Source organism: Achroia grisella, unplaced genomic scaffold, assembly GCF_030625045.1.
Source record: "Achroia grisella isolate CSIRO2021 unplaced genomic scaffold, CSIRO_AGI_Agris_v1 utg503, whole genome shotgun sequence".
In the NCBI taxonomy this organism is placed as follows: domain Eukaryota; kingdom Metazoa; phylum Arthropoda; class Insecta; order Lepidoptera; family Pyralidae; genus Achroia; species Achroia grisella.
Window position 1 is genome coordinate 366742 of NW_026712898.1, and position 17457 is coordinate 384198.

A 17457-nucleotide genomic window follows, 5' to 3' on the forward strand; every position below is an offset into this window, starting at 1 on the left:
TCCCGCCATTGCATCCATCGAATTAAACCTACGATGACGTTTTCCGATCATACATACTATTTTCACTTTAAATACCGGGTTTAAGACGAAATCCCTTGTTTTGGACATTTTCGAATCGCCAGTGAGTGGTCGCGTAAATGTAGTAATAGTTCGATTAATTTTAAATATGTAAGAAATACCAGCTCGTTATTGAAAAATATTTAAAAAAAAGCACTCAAATAGGAGTTGACCTGCGGCCATGTATGCGCTCCATAAGTCCTTTCGCGGGTTTGGGAGTGCCATTTCTACTAGCCCCCATGGTTCATGAAGCTGTCAAGGCCAGCTGCGTCCAACAACATAAAATTTGAAAATACACATCTCTAATCTGAACAAGAGAGAAAGATTTAATCTTTCTCTGGTTTGCTTACTTTACTCTGATATAATCTAAATTGATTCAATGATTCGATTCTCAACAATAGATCACAAACTGTATAGATATTATATAGATTGAATGAGATGATATTCGATTTTTTGTTTTTTACCAAAGTAGTCTTTTAAGGACACTAATTTCTGTACCTTCTCTACTTGTGTTGAACGGATTCATAATTTAGTCTTTCATGTTTCTCGGTCTACGCCACCTGGAACTTTACACAGATAATATTAACTGTCAGTCTTGTGACAGGCAGACATTCTATTTTTTAATGTGTTTGGATGATTTCCTTCATTTATTTATTTCAGCTATGGCAATAATTACTGTCTGCGCGAGGAGATTGGAGAAAAGAAAAATAAAAAATTAAGTAGGAAAAGAAATGGCAGTTACTAGAGAGAAAGAAAATTGTTCAAGAAAAATTAATGGAAATATTCCTGCGTTATCTCTCAATAGTGATAATATGTCGACATCCACTGATAGTGATGATGTAGCGGATCCTACATATGAAATTAGGAACATTCAAAGTATTATTAACGTGACTCGTGAAAACATTGATGCTTTGAATGCAAAATTCGCTGGTTTCCAACATCCTCCGTCGCTTTATCTTTCGGAATATCAGGAATTAACTTCGAAGTTACATAATTTAGAGCTTAGGGAGCGGACTCTGCGTGAGTTATTGCAGTCTGAATCGCCGGACAGAAGTGAAGAGTGTTCATTGCAGGATGATTCTAAAAAATACGATACGCTTACACGTCAACCGAAGGTGTTCCTCAGAGCGCACCTGCCGAACCAGCAGCGCACCAGTGTGCAGGTCAAGGAGGGTGTGACGTTGCGGGAAGCGCTCTCCAAGGCGCTGAAACTCCGCAACCTGACGTGTGAAATGTGTGAAGTGGTGAGGACAGGCAATAACCAAGTGATACCATGGGAAATGGATATTACAATGATTGATGCAGAGGAGGTTAGTTCCAAATATTTTTTGTTTATGTTTACAATTTACAGTTACACATTTGGGAAGAATTTCTTGTGTATTATTATATCTAAGTATTATAGTATACCTATACCATAAACAATTTGTTTTAATAGTTGTTATTAGTATTGTTATCACTATGTATTTTGTCGGTTTTAATTTTCCTTTACAATTTTAATCTGCTCCTATACATATGAACATTCTATGATATACAATACAATAACAATTACTGAAATATGTAGTAATATAATCATTTGAATAATGGGTATCAACTTTGCAATTAATATTTATAATAATAATTCAAGGCATTTTTTATTTTTTATTCATTCAATTATACAACAATCTACACTAGTTTCTTGTATTTTCTTGTTTTGAGTATGCTTTCTGAATGAATTGTAGAATAAGTAAAAAATAGAGTATTAAAAATTTTTCATATTAAATATTAGCTGGTCCTGCGAACTCTGTTCGCCTCAAAATTAAATATGTCAATAAACTTCAGAACACCCTGTTTGAAAGGTATCAGCAGTTTGTATGAAAAAATAAAATTGTTGTTTTTACTAGTTTACATGCAATTTCTTCATATTTTATCATCTTCATGAATATTTCAAGACTAAAATTAGCCAAATCGGTTCAGCTGTTCTCGAGGTTTAGTCAGACTAACGAACAGCAATTAATTTTTATATATATAGATATTTGAATAAATATTCTTTCTATATGACTTCTGTATTTTATCAGCAATATCATTGGATAAAAGGTAATTTAAGTGCATTCTAATTACTGTATTTATATCTATTTTCTTTATTTATTTTCAATACTAGGTCATTGGCAAACAAACATAAATAAGTTCCTTTCCGATGATAATTGACTACTATAGCCAAAGGACCCTTAAACACTAGGTGTAAATATATTGACTATATCTTTTCCTAACTGTATGCTGAATTAAAGTATATTCTATTGAATATAATTTATTTTCACATCAAATTTAATTAAGATAAATCTATGTGTAGTTATACACATAGATTTCCACATTAATGGTTAAGAACAGCATCCAATGTGGCATCCACAAACACACAAATTCAGCTTGATAAAATCTTCAGAGAAAAAATCTCAAACTCAGTTTAGGTAATAATAAAATCTTGATAAAAGGAGTTCCTGATTCAGAAAATGGAGAACTAAACTATGTAAAGCCAACCCATATTATGTTTTTTCATCAAGAATCTGGATATTTATATGTTATAGATGATGTATTTTATCTAAAACATATTTATACACATGCAAATTCAAAATATCTTTTTTCATGTAGGTCTATTACAGACTCTTATTATATGTTAAATCTACCATCAGTTGGGAATTATTCCGAGATGAGAAGAACTGACTAAAATAAAATAAAAGGACATGTTTACAATACAGATGCATGTTTAAATTTAAATTTGGGAGAATAGAATGACCACCAGCATATGCTATTGCAAAAGCAAATAGTCTAATCAGTGTTAGTAACTGAACAGAACAATGCATACAATGGTGGAAAATTAGAATAGATATAGAGAATGGGATTTAGTAATGTTTATATTTTGATATCACTGTTTGTTAATAAATTAATGGAAAATTTGTAACATGGTAATAAATGTCTAACAAAATTTGTATGTGTATATGGTAATAATAAAGTTAATGATAGATTTGAGGTCTACAGTTAACTATAAAAAAATATTAAATAATAAATTAATATAAAACATTTAAAAGACACTGGACTGGACTGCAGACCATGCAGGGAAATTATTTCTTTTGGACTAAAATTCATAATTATTAGAATCATTTTTCTAACTACCAGTTTTGGGGGTTTAACTTTTGTCTTCCCAAGATATAGTGTTCCAAAACTTGGGAGCCATCATTTTGCAGATCGGTCCCAGCTACAATGCAAAGTAGGTAGGCTATTTTGGATGGTGTGAGTTGAGCACAGCGCTTAGGTTGCACCATAGGAGTGATCGGTGTTGGGTCTCTGGAGAACCCAAAATTTTAGAATGCTATATATCATCAGGAATGGAAAGGCCACCAGAACCGGCACAAACGATCCTACTAATTATGAGTCATATCCCAAAACCAATAATTTCACTTTAGACCACTATACAAACTACTGGCTAAATTATTTGGGGACTTTGGCATAACTCTTTAATCAGTTTAAAAAAATACATTGAAATTTGTTAATTTGTATAAAGAAATGATATAATAATAGTAGTGTAACTGTATTAAGAATTGATGTTTAAGAAACTGTGATCATTCATCAAAATTTCATGGTACAAATCTTCTTCTTAATCCTTTTTTTGGTGTAGTTCTCTTTCGATCTTCACCACTTTATTCTATTTTGGGCTAATGTGGTCCATTTGAACCCCACCACAAAGTATATCATCTTTCCACCTCATCTATAATCTTATAGCTTAATCATCCTCCACTGGTGCCCCGCCAGCGTAAACCGTTAGCACGGGCACCATTCCATTATCACCCTCTATAAAAAAAAAACCTTCCTATAGGTATTTGCAAATAGTTTTCGTCATGGTAAAATTACTATTATATATTTGAAACATCCTTACTAATTGTAACTAATTGAGGTTGTGCATCAGTACCAGCTGAAGTAGATCTTATTGCCAACTTTGTTTCTTTTTTCATATTTTGTGTATTCTTGGTAATTTGTCATTGTTGGCAATAAAGATTTTGGCTATCTATTTATATATCCATATTATTTACAATGTAGTCATAATTAAGAACACATCACCAAATGTACCAAAGTTGTAATAATATGTACAGTTTTCAATGACACCATTGTCAACATGGTCATCGCAACAACATTATGGACTTATTGCAGTATTCATATCTTCTCATCGGTTAGTTCTACATGGCAAATAATATATTGTAATAATAATAATAATAATTATTGTTATAGCCTTTATTTCAGAGTATTATTTTTTCTGTTTATACTATATTTAATATTTCTTGGTCATCTGCTTACTTCCAAGCAAAGGCATTCTCTTTTGAGGAAGGAAGAGGATGCTCTTTTCTATCCTGTTCTATCTCAAGTGATTCTGGTCCATAGTTTCCCTGCTGTTTTAATTATACAATCTTCCCATCTTATATTTGGTCATTCTCTTTTCCCTTGTCCTTATCTTGGATACCAAGTAGTTATGATCTTGTGTCATTTATCCTTTCCACTTAACGTGTGCCCAACCCAGCGCCATTTCATCTGTCAAGTTTCGACATTTATAACCCGTCCTGTAATAAATGGTATAATAAATAATTGCAGGTAACAGTACGAACATTGGACAAGCTGCCAATAATGTCACACATATCGCACCAGTACACAAGAAAGACGTTCTTCACGCTCGCCTTCTGCGAGTGCTGCAGACGGCTGCTGTTCAATGGCTTCTACTGCTCGCAGTGCAACTTCAAGTTCCACCAGCGGTGTGCGGATAAAGTGCCTAGCATTTGTCATCAGGTAACAACTGTAAAAATATAACAAGCAGAATTCCCCATACAAGGGGCCGGGGGGTCTAGAATCTATCTATATCTATAATCGCTAGGGGAGGGGGGGGGTCTAGAATCTAGACTCCTAGAGTCTAGATGATGCTTACTTCATCGGTAGTTATTTACTTCTTTACACGAATGGCAACCCTCACATTGTCTTTGCTAAAAAAACAATACATTAATTGAAAAATGTTTCTTTGTTGCTGACAAGGGGGATGGGGGGGGGGTGTAAATAATTGTAATAATACTTGAACGGCCCCCAAGAACAGTGAAGCCGTAGTTCTTGACGGCCTCAGTGCTAGCTGTTTAGCATACGCCTTTACTTCCAATTTACGGCTTTAATTTGTCGCGCGATGCAAACATTTGTGTTTCGGAGTATGATTGTTTATATCTGTCTGGATGTTTTCTATGTATATTATGTACTTGCTGTCCCCGCAAATGTTGTTTTGCTATATAAATAAATATGGCTATTAAAAAATAGGGGTTGGTAGTAGAAGCGTGTAAATTAAAGGATGTATGTATTTTTAATGCCACATAATAAAAAAAAAACTTATAGAAAAAATAAAAAAAATTTTTTTGGCGTGCTACCCTTTATACGTATTGGTATAAAAATAACTTATAAACCTATCCTCAGATATACTGAATATACATATAATTTCGGAGGAGTATAAAAACGAAACCTGTGGCACGAGAATTTTATATATTAGATTTATTTACAAAAACTAATGTATCAAGTGTTTCATCAGTTCTCTAGTACCCATAACATAGACTGCTTACCTTGAGACTAGATGTCATGTGTGAATTGTCCAGGAGTATTGTTATAATGTGTCCAATCAGATAAGAAGTCAATTGTTCAAATCATATACTTTACAATCGGAAAGTCAATCAAATTTGGTGTGAAATCACAATTGGTAGCAGCCATTGTCTTCTCTTTTCCTCATAAATCGTCTATGGCTTACAAAAGTCTTGTAATTTTTATAGGTGCGAATGACGGATACGTACTACGCAGCGCTGCTCGCTCAGAACCCAGAGACGCAGGCTGGGATTCTACACTTCCCCCCGCACTTTGGCTATCACCACATGATGAACAGGAATGAGCAGAACAAGTTAGTCATTCAAATTCAAAAACCATTTATTCACGTAGGACATTTTAGCTGGGATCCTGCACTTTGGCTATCACCACATGATGAACAGGAATGAGCAGAACAAGTTAGTCATTCAAATTCAAAAACCATTTATTCACGTAGGACATTTTAGCTGGGATCCTGCACTTCCCCCCGCACTTTGGCTATCACCACATGATGAACAGGAATGAGCAGAACAAGTTAGTCATTCAAATTCAAAAACCATTTATTTACGTAGGACGTTTTAGCTGGGATCCTGCACTTCCCCCCGCACTTTGGCTATCACCACATGATGAACAGGAATGAGCAGAACAAGTTAGTAATTCAAATTCAAAAATCATTTATTCACGTAGGACATTTTAGCTGGGATCCTGCACTTCCCCCCGCACTTTGGCTATCACCACATGATGAACAGGAATGAGCAGAGCAAGTTAGTAATTCAAATTCAAAAACCATTTATTCACGTAGGACATTTTAGCCGCTTATGAACGTTTTTCCCTATCGTCCAGTTCAGTATATAAATCCAATTGAGAAGAACTGAAGAAACTCACAAACTTCACTTCACAACAAACTATATAATTATGATTCACTGTTGTATGTCTTCCGTAGTACTTTATATACTATACTATTCATTACATAATTATATTTTAAAATATATTTTCACTCAAAACTGCTTGGCAAATAATGATTTTATTGAAGTTCCTTAACAGTGTTGATAAAGCATTATCCTAAATCAAATGAAATATCAGAATGTCTAAAGACAGGGGTCAATAATTAATGTAATTAAAAAAAAAATAAGGCAATAAAGATTCAAAAAGGGAACGTATCTTGGGCACGCAACCTCGTTGTGCCGCTTTGGATAATGATTGTTTTATTTTATGAAATGTAATTGTAACAGTCCTAATAAATTATTATTCTTAATTAAAAAAAACCTTTGAATTTATAAAGATAGGTGTCACTTAGTCATTGTTATAAAGAACACTAGCTATCCACCCCGGCTTCACACTAATGTACATGTATTATATATAATAAACCTTCTCCTAGAATCACTCTATCTGTTAAAAGAAAGACGCTTCAAAATCCGTTGCGTAGTTTTAAATATTTAAGCATACATAGGGACAGACAGCGACAGCGACTTTGTTTTATACTATGTAATGATATAAAACAATAAATCTGAACTAATCAAATGACATGACCCCGTCGCGCCAGCAGGGGTCTGTCGCCAGCAAAGATCAAGTACTATGATGTTCACTGGTGAATATTACTGACGGTTGCTTCTGGACTGGCTTTGATCAAACGCAATAACTGGCAATATCCTAATAAGGCACATTGACTTGTGTTATTAACACTTACCGTTTTTGTTCATGTCATTCCACCCATGTATGAGAACGAGACATCAAATATAAAGAGGGAACCTTCTTAATATCATGCATAAGAGCAATCATTCAGGGAATACATTAATTTCGGCTTTAAATTAGTTAAATTAGACTTACCAAAATTGCTCTTGAATGTTGGCAACGTACGCGGAATCGAACCTGCGAACATCGAAAATTAAGTGGTGTTCTAACCACCATCACTGCTTCGGACTGGTGTATATCTATACTTATACTTATATACTATAAAGCTGAAGAGATTAAAATATAAGAGATAAAAATTCTTTTTGGGTTGGATAGTCCTGTTGTCGAGGAAGGCTTTCAAGCTATATAACATTACGCCACGACCAATAGGAGCAGAGCTGCAATGAAAAATATTGCAAAAGGTGGGGAAATGAAATGCAGACGAAGTTGTGCGGGTCAGCTAGTGTATTATACATATAAACCTTTCTCTTGAATCACTCTATCTATTGCTAAATTATCGCTAGTTTAAAACTACGCAACGGATTTTAACGCAGGCGTAATTGTAGTTTTAAAATATGCAGCTAGATGTAAGCGAATAGACGGAGAAAGTAATTTCATTTCATACTATGTAAACATTAATAATATTTAACAAAACATTGTTCGCTTTTGGTTTAAAATTTTATAATTGTACCTCAATACCCTACTAGGCAACAGCACCCTCGTTCACTGAACCAGCAGGACCGGTCCAACTCGGCGCCGAACGTGTGTATCAACATGGTGCAGCGGCCCATGACGCTCGCCGAACACCAACGGAAGTACAACCAGAGTCAGGTATGATCGCTGTTATTACAGGAATTTGATATTTTGTTGATGTGAATTAGCGTAATAAGATATTTAGGATTTAGTTATATGGATGAGCGTAGAATGGTGTGCTACTGGTATATGTAGGCAGGGTGATAGCAAAAGATAAAAAGAGTATACCAGACGTCAGCCCATCGTGGTAAACTCAACCAAGAATTCAGGTCAGGTTTTCAGGTTGTAGACCGACCTGCTAATGTGAGCCCTCTCTTAGTAACAATTCTCGCCCTAAAAACCTGTCGAAACGACTATAAAAACAATTTATTTCACAGAATATGAAAATTGAGTTAAACTATTGTTTATATTCGATCGCTTCTCCGCATCGCTAGTGCACCAGCTCGCCGCAGTCGTCCAACTACCTGTCGTCACAGAGCGCGGCGGCGGCGGCGGCGAGTGCGGCGGGCGCGGGGGCGGGGGCGGGGGGCGCGGGCGTCGCCGGGGGCGCGGAGGGCGCGGCGGGGGCGGGGGGTGCGGGGGGCGCGGCGCACAGCCAGAGCACGCAGGCCTCCCCCACCGGCACGCTGCGGCCGCGCCGCCCCCGCGCGCGCTCCGCAGACGAGTCCTGGAAGAACGCGCTGTCGCCGCGCGAGAGCTACGACGACTGGGTCATACACGCCGACGAGATACTCATCGGCGCCAGGATAGGTAACGTATCGCTTAATGTAGTACACTCACAGATAATTCATCTCTATATAACGAAACCTAAGATTCTTCCTCGTTGATGAGTCTATGTTCTGATTTATTGATAGAACAAAATATATATATAAAAAAAATATTAAATTAAATTTATTTGAATAAATATTATTTCTAAGTGGGTTTGTACAGTGCGTTTTCAGGTGATGTTCAAGTAAATGATTAAAAATGTAATTCTAAACTACATTTATTTAAAAGTTCAACACTTTTCTTGCTCATTCTTCTTGTATTCTGATTGCGTGGTGGAATGAAAAATATGTCTATTCAAAAGTGCTTACATTAACTTTATTTAAATAAAGATTATTTCTATTTCTGGCTCCTGCGATTACCTGAAATAGGTACGATTGGGTACCTGGTGGTATGATCCATGCAAGCGACATTTTACAATGTCGTCTGCGTGGCAGGCAAACAGTTAATGTGTGACACCTACTCACGAAAAACTCCAAGATGTCTCTCATCCAACGCCATATGTCAGAATCACGGGATCAAATGGCACCCACTTTATAACAAGCCCCATCTCAGCGGCTTCCCATTAGAATACTGTTAGGGAAAATATTCTCTGCTACCAAAATTTTAGGGAAAGTACTATATATATATATATATAGGGAAAAATATGTGTGGAAACGTCTGTCACGTACCTGTATGGTTCTGCGGATTTCTTGGGCTTCAGGGTCTCGAAGATATCTTCGCTAGCTTTCCAGTTTCACAGTAGGTTTAACACAATTCTAATTTATTTTAATTCACAACACAATGCGCGCGCGCGTCAAGGCCGCTGTACGGTCAGTTCAGTACTGGGTAAGGGAGGGGAAGTAAAAGCGCGGGAACAGAAACTAACGGACTCTAATATAATAATCTGTGCTTACGATGATACAGGGTAGATTTTGAACAAATACTAATTTAAAATCCTCTAAGTACAGCAAAGTAATAGCTGTAAAAATATCCTTAATCGGTTTTTCTTTCGGACTACTCTAATGCTGTTGCCCGCAGCTGAGCTTTACAGCTTCATCGGACTATAGGAGGCGAGTGCAGATCACACTCCAAACCCATAGAAGGACTTATGGAGCGGCTGAAGGCCAACTCACGTCTGAAGGACTTTAGTCTGAGGGCACCGTTAAGGGTTCGAACCTCGGCTCAGGCCGTCGTAAGCGGCTAAAATGTCCTACATGAATAACTGATTTTTGAATTTGAATTTGTAATTTCAATCCCCATTTGAATCGATCAAGACTTTAATTGGTAATATTTGTCGGTGCAGGGTCGGGCAGTTTCGGAACAGTGTACAAGGCGCACTGGCACGGGCCCGTCGCAGTCAAAACACTCAACGTCAAAACGCCCACGCCCGCACAGCTGCAGGCATTCAAAAACGAGGTTTGTCGCTACTAAATATTATAATATCTAATTTTTTTAAAGAACTCCCCGGAACTGCTCGGGGTTTTTTTTATTAGTGGATGATAATGGAATGGTGTACCCGCTGCGCTAACGGTTTACGCTGGCGGGGCACCAGTGGAGGATGATAAGATGAGCATGATGAGGTCAGACCAGTTAGCCCATAGTGACAAATTCACCAGGAATTTATCATGATAGTTTCCAGGGGTGAGAATGGTACATTGTCAGCGATGGGGTCATCTGTCCACATTACTAACAATCCTCTTATCATATCCTCTAATCCTCCTCATAGACTATGTATATTAAAAAGAGAAGTAGCCCAACGTGACAAATTCACCGGGAATTCATCACGATGGTTTCCAGGGGGAACCGCGTGGACCGACCTGACATGGTACATTGCTAGCAATGGGATCAGGAGTCCACATTACTAACAAACCCCTCCCCCCAACTGCTTTGAGTTTCTCTCCCCTATAAAAACGGCTACACAAGCCACAAGGCACGTACAACCAGAAACTGTACCAGATAAATTGCAAGGATTGCATCTCTGTCGCCAAAGAGGACAACGAAGAGACACCATCATGAAAGCCACGATCACTCTGTACGACTAAAGAAAGTTGTTTGTATTGGTCTCACCACAACATCGACTGTTAACAATAGTTTTTCACGTACGAGTTCTGTGGTATCGGCTTTCACGCAGGAAAGAATGACCTACATGGTTATTCTTGTATGTTTACAAAGATGTAATGAAAGTTAACGAGAAATTGCGGGCGCGCCGCCAGCTCACGCATTCACGCGTTTTTCATGGTACGTGCTGTTTGTAATAATTAATTATGATTGTAAAATGACTATTATCTCTTTGGTCGAAAGTACCATGTTTTACATTGATATGAAAAAATACAAATTAATCTTAGCAGTTTTTAAAGTTACTGGCGGAAGACCCAAATAAACAGTTTTTGACTGACATAGTGATCTATCAACGCACAGCCTAAACCACTGGACGGATCGGGCTGAAATTTGGCATTCAGGTAGATGTTATGACGTAGGCATCCGCTAAGCAACGATTTTAATAACCCCTAAGAGGATAAATTAACGCGAGCGAAGCCGCGGGAAAAAGCTAGTATTACAATAAAAAGTGATCGATGTTAGATCAACGGTTCTATATCATAGACGAAGTCGCGGGTACAGCTAGTAATAAATAAATAACATGAAACAGGTGGCCGTGCTCCGCAAGACGCGGCACTCGAACATTCTGCTGTTCATGGGGTGCGTGTCGAAGCCGTCGCTGGCGATCGTGACGCAGTGGTGCGAGGGCTCGTCTCTGTACCAACACCTGCACGTGCTCGAGACGCCGTTCCCCATGCTCTACCTGATTGACGTGGCGCGGCAGACCGCGCAGGGAATGGACTACTTACACGCCAAGAATATTATACACAGGTTAACTGGTTTTTTATTAGTTAGTTTTTCCGATCTGAGGTAATGAGAGTAGCTATAATTGAGAGAAACTGTTAAATAACATCTTGCTGTAATTTTTTGTAATCAAACAAATCATATTTTGTCTTTATGTGCCTATTAGGCTACATATTTTTCTATATGTATTTATCTTAATGTTGCAGAGATCTAAAGTCAAATAATATTTTCCTGAGAGACGACTGGTCCGTCAAAATTGGAGACTTTGGACTGGCGACGGCGAAGGTGCGATGGTCAGGTGAGTTGCATTGCTTATTTGCATACATTTTATGAACAACTAGCTGTCCCCACTGAGGTTGTCTGTTTTTTATCGTATAGAAAAATCTTCAAAAGACCACCCCCACCTGATTGTTAACTACAAAAAAATCACTTACACTTTGCCGGGGGTACGAGTTACCATAACTACTGCAGCTCCGGCGGTGTTAGCCCGCCCTATAGATGTAAAGCAGGTCCCATCTCGTTGTTAGGGCAACCTATTTCGCCCTACTCAATTGTGGAAGCGTGTGGGTACACGCGTATGCCTACGAGAACATTTGATTGGGCGCTGCCTTCCACAAGGCGAGCATCTCGGCCACAGTGGGGAATGGAGGTTGAACAGAATTTTGTAAGGCAGGTCCCATTTCGTTGTTAGAGCGACCTATTTCACCCTACTCAATTGAGGAAGCGTGTGGGTACACGCGCATGCCTACGGGAACATTTAATTGGGCGCTGCCTCCCACAAGGCGAGCATCTCGGCCACAGTGGGTAATGAAGGTTGAACAGAATTTTGTAAGGCAGGTCCCATTTCGTTGTTAGGGCGACCTATTCCGCCCTACTCAATTGAGGAAGCGTGTGGGTACACGCGCATGCCTACGGGAACATTTAATTGGGCGCTGCCTCCCACAAGGCGAGCATCTCGGCCACAGTGGGTAATGAAGGTTGAACAGAATTTTGTAAGGCAGGTCCCATTTCGTTGTTAGGGCGACCTATTCCGCCCTACTCAATTGAGGAAGCGTGTGGGTACACGCGCATGCCTACGGGAACATTTGATTAGGCGCTGCCTTCCACAAGGCGAGCATCTCGGCCACAGTGGGGAATGGAGGTTGAACAGAATTTTGTAAGGCAGGTCTCATTTCGTTGTTAGGGCGACCTATTTCGTCCTACTCAATTGTGGAAGCGTGTGGGTACACGCGCATGCCTACGGGAACATTTGATTAGGCGCTGCCTTCCACAAGGCGAGCATCTCGGCCACAGTGGGGAATGGAGGTTGAACAGAATTTTGTAAGGCAGGTCTCATTTCGTTGTTAGGGCGACCTATTTCGTCCTACTCAATTGTGGAAGCGTATGGGTACACGTGCATACCTACGGAAACATTTGATTGGGCGATGCCTTCCACAAAGCGAGCACCTCGGTCTCAGTGGGGGATGGAGGTTGAACAGATTTTTGTAAGGCAGGTCCCATTTCGTTGTTAGGGCGACCTATTTCGCCCTACTCAATTGAGGAAGCGTGTGGGTACACGCGCATGCCTACGAGAACATTTAATTGGGCGCTGCCTCCCACAAGGCGAGCACCTCGGCCATCCCCAGGTGGATGGAGGTTGAACAGACTTTTTCCTGTAGCATTAAGAATATTGAATCTGTGCATTGAACATAGTAGGTAAACTTTAAAGAAACCCTAATTAAACACAGCCAGACCAGCACAATAAAACAATTGTAACTAATATGCTACGATAAAATTTTTACTAAAAAGGACTCCGCTCAGCATTTAAATCTACAGCGCTGATTTTCAGGGGAGGCCTTAACATAAATAATAGCCCATAAAATAGCAAGATCATCACGTTGTCACATTACACCCCTATCTTATCATTCCTGAAGACTAATCATACAGTGGAACGTCAGAGTTGTAGCATGAGTGTATCCGCAGACACATCAACTGCGGGCGGCGTGGTGTGGCAGCAGCCGACGGGTTCCATCCTGTGGATGGCCCCGGAGGTGATCCGGATGGACGAGCCCGCGCCCTACACGTTCCGCTCCGACGTGTACGCGTACGGCATCGTGCTCTACGAGCTGATGGCCGGCGAGCTGCCATACGCGCATCTCAATAATAAAGACCAGGTATGCATATCAATATATCACGCTGTAGCATCACATACGCAGGTTATATTAATCATTTCGGTGCGAGCATGAACGCACTCATATTTCCGTCTCACTCATTGCATACGACATACTTATACTGAGCAACTACAAAGTAAGACGAAATTGAAGTCGCGTCGTATAAGAAGGATGATGGAAATTGGCAAGAACTCCACCGACAAGAGTGTGGCTTTTAAATTATTAATATAGATATATAAAGAGAGAGAGAGAAAGAGGCAGCGCGTGTCGTTCTCTATGTCTACTTTAGTTGCCTTTACATGTACGCTCTTACACGCACAAATGTGTGTGTATGTGTGTGTGTTACAGACTGTGTGCGTGCGTTACAGATGCTGTGTTTGTGTTACAGCTGCCGTGTGTGTGTGTGTCATGGTCGTGGTGCGTACGTTTCAGATCCTGTGGCTGGTGGGGCGCGGCCTGCTGCGTCCGGACGCGGCGGCTGTGTGTGTGTGTGTGTGTGTGTGTGTGTCATGGTCGTGGTGCGTACGTTTCAGATCCTGTGGCTGGTGGGGCGCGGCCTGCTGCGTCCGGACGCGGCGGCTGTGTGTGTGTGTGTGTGTGTGTGTGTGTGTCATGGTCGTGGTGCGTACGTTTCAGATCCTGTGGCTGGTGGGGCGCGGCCTGCTGCGTCCGGACGCGGCGGCTGTGTGTGTGTGTGTGTGTGTGTGTGTCATGGTCGTGGTGCGTACGTTTCAGATCCTGTGGCTGGTGGGGCGCGGCCTGCTGCGTCCGGACGCGGCGGCTGTGTGTGTGTGTGTGTGTGTGTGTGTGTGTCATGGTCGTGGTGCGTACGTTTCAGATCCTGTGGCTGGTGGGGCGCGGCCTGTGTGTGTGTGTGTGTGTGTGCTGCGTCCGGACGCGGCGGCTGTGTGTGTGTGTGTGTGTGTGTGTGTGTCATGGTCGTGGTGCGTACGTTTCAGATCCTGTGGCTGGTGGGGCGCGGCCTGCTGCGTCCGGACGCGGCGGCTGTGTGTGTGTGTGTGTGTGTGTGTGTGTGTGTCATGGTCGTGGTGCGTACGTTTCAGATCCTGTGGCTGGTGGGGCGCGGCCTGCTGCGTCCGGACGCGGCGGCTGTGTGTGTGTGTGTGTGTGTGTGTGTCATGGTCGTGGTGCGTACGTTTCAGATCCTGTGGCTGGTGGGGCGCGGCCTGCTGCGTCCGGACGCGGCGGCTGTGTGTGTGTGTGTGTGTGTGTGTGTGTCATGGTCGTGGTGCGTACGTTTCAGATCCTGTGGCTGGTGGGGCGCGGCCTGCTGCGTCCGGACGCGCGGCGGCTGCGTGCGGACGCCCCGCAGGCCCTGAAGCGTCTGTCGGACGACTGCACCAAGTTCGACCGCGAGCAGCGCCCGCAGTTCCGTCAGATCCTGACGTCGCTGGAGAGCATGCTGCGCGCGATGCCCAAGATCACCCGCAGCGCCTCCGAGCCCACGCTCAGCCGACACCTGCACGCCTCCGACGACTACCTCGCCTACACCTGCGCCTCGCCCAAGACGCCAGTCAACTTCCACTTCAACACCGACACCAGCTTCCCAGCGTTTTACGGGTAAGTGCTGTTCTTTTAATATAGCACTTTCCCTAGTGTTGCGGGAGCTCTTGGACGGCGGTATCAATTCAAAAATTCTAAATATTTTTATTCATGTAGGTCTATTACGATATGTAAAATCTACCGTCAGTTCGGAATGATTTCGAGATAAGAAGAACAGGCAAGAAACTCAGCTCGTATTCTTTTCAAATTAATATTATACATGTTTACAATAATGCAGATTATTTTTTTAATTCAAACTTGGGAGAATTTAATCATTTGCCTTTGCAATAGCATATGCTGGTAGTCCAGCATATGCTATTGCAAAAGCAAATGATTACCGCCGCCCATGAGCACCCGTGACACTAGGGAAATTGCAAGTACATTGCCGACCTTTTAAGAAAGAGTGAGCTCTTTTCTTAAAGGTTTCAATATCGTATCGGTTCGGAAATACCATTGCTGGAAGGTGATTCCACAGTGTGGTTGTGCATGGCAAAAAGTTTCTAAAAAACACATGATGATCTAAATGATCAGGATGGTATTTTATTATGTAACTAGCTCACAACTTACCTGATGATTTTATTATACGGTCTCGGTGATCTACCGTTTAAGCATACCGCTTTACTTCCGATGGTCGCGGGTTCGATTCCTCGCACGGTGCAAACATTTGTATTCATAAGTATGACGTTTGTATCGGCCTGGATCTTTTCTCTGTATTTATTTGCAAAAATAATGTAAGTAATTATATCAGTTGTTTAATACCCATAACACAAGCTCTGCTTACCGTTGGAGTAGATGGCGCTGTGTTAATTATTGGCGGTTATTTATTTATTTGTTTATTGTATGTTGGACTCTATTCTCCGCATTTAACTTCTCATTTAGGGCTTTTTGCTAACTACTAAAGTACCCAGCCAAGATCTCCCAAGATGTATCCGATAGGTATCCACGCAATAGAAAAAAGACATTTTTCTCAATTAGAAGATAGAATTGCCTCCTCTTATATAAGTCAATTAACCACGCCGTCTTAATCATTATTTAAATACTTTTAAAACGATATATAATACTATGTAAATTTAAAACTTTAAAAGAAAAAAGGATTTAAATAATTTTAAAAACTTTAATGCTTGATTTGTAAAAAAATGTATATTTTGAATAGTGTAATTTTTCTATTTAACCGACGATTGGTTATAAAATTCTAATCGAAAAAAATATTTACATTACAGCATCCCTGTACCGAACCAACGGCATCCCTAGGGCTTACTGAAGGGCTACGACTAGCCCACCGCGTCGCCCGCCCTTCGCCCGCTGATCGACCGCTCGTCGCTCGCACGTCGCCCGCAGACCGACCGCACACCTCTCGCTTCACCGAGAGGCTCCCGTTCACTTTAGTCGGTCTCTATCTCTCCTTATTTTATTCTAATTGGACTTGTAACATACGTTTGATAAAAAAAGTTTGCTCTTTCACAGAAAGGCAATATATTTATTTCTTGTTTGCGGATGTTATTATCCTCTTTATTAATTTAATTAAAAGACAGACACGCTTATCGCCTGTTATGTTTTGTCACCTACTTTCGAATTAAGGAGATAGCTCGTAAGAATAGGACAAAACAGTTTCATATCCGAGTTTTTTATGAACAAATGGGTATGAAAACGAATTCTATTGAAACTCCGCTCGCTGTAATTATGGTGCTGCATATAGAACATGCCGTGTGGGAGTCTGTTGCTGCGTTTACATTCAGCCGCTTCCCCTGCCACTCGCGCTGCTGGAAATGTTGCCGGGCGACAACTGAGCGAGAGGGCTGAATGTAAAAACACGCTGCCACTCGCGCTGCCAGTCCTTTGACTCGCGCACGAAAAACCGACAATCGAGGGAGCGCCGGTCAGCGCGAGTGGCAGCGCCAATGGCATGGGAAGTGTTTCCACTCTCGCGCTGCTCACTTCCGTGCTCACTTCCCTGCCCACTTGGGCTGAGTGTAAATTGAGCATATGAGTTTTGCGTGGAAAACAAAAATCTAAAAGTTGGACACAATTTTTTCTACTCTACTAATATCGGTCA

General features: G+C 40.9%; 1 protein-coding gene across 1 annotated transcript; it reads left to right on the forward strand.

Moving 5' to 3' along the window:
- The first annotated feature begins 752 nt into the window (after window positions 1-752).
- Window positions 753-16892, forward strand: LOC131846155 (raf homolog serine/threonine-protein kinase Raf). The gene is made up of 11 exons (XM_059195393.1): window positions 753-1367; window positions 4669-4860; window positions 5871-5995; window positions 8058-8181; window positions 8538-8853; window positions 10154-10266; window positions 11498-11718; window positions 11898-11989; window positions 13654-13844; window positions 15106-15422; window positions 16625-16892. The coding sequence occupies exons 1-11, from the start codon at window positions 789-791 to the stop codon at window positions 16653-16655; spliced, it is 2301 nt and encodes a 766-aa protein (XP_059051376.1). The 5' UTR covers window positions 753-788; the 3' UTR covers window positions 16656-16892.
- Window positions 16893-17457: the final 565 nt, after the last annotated feature.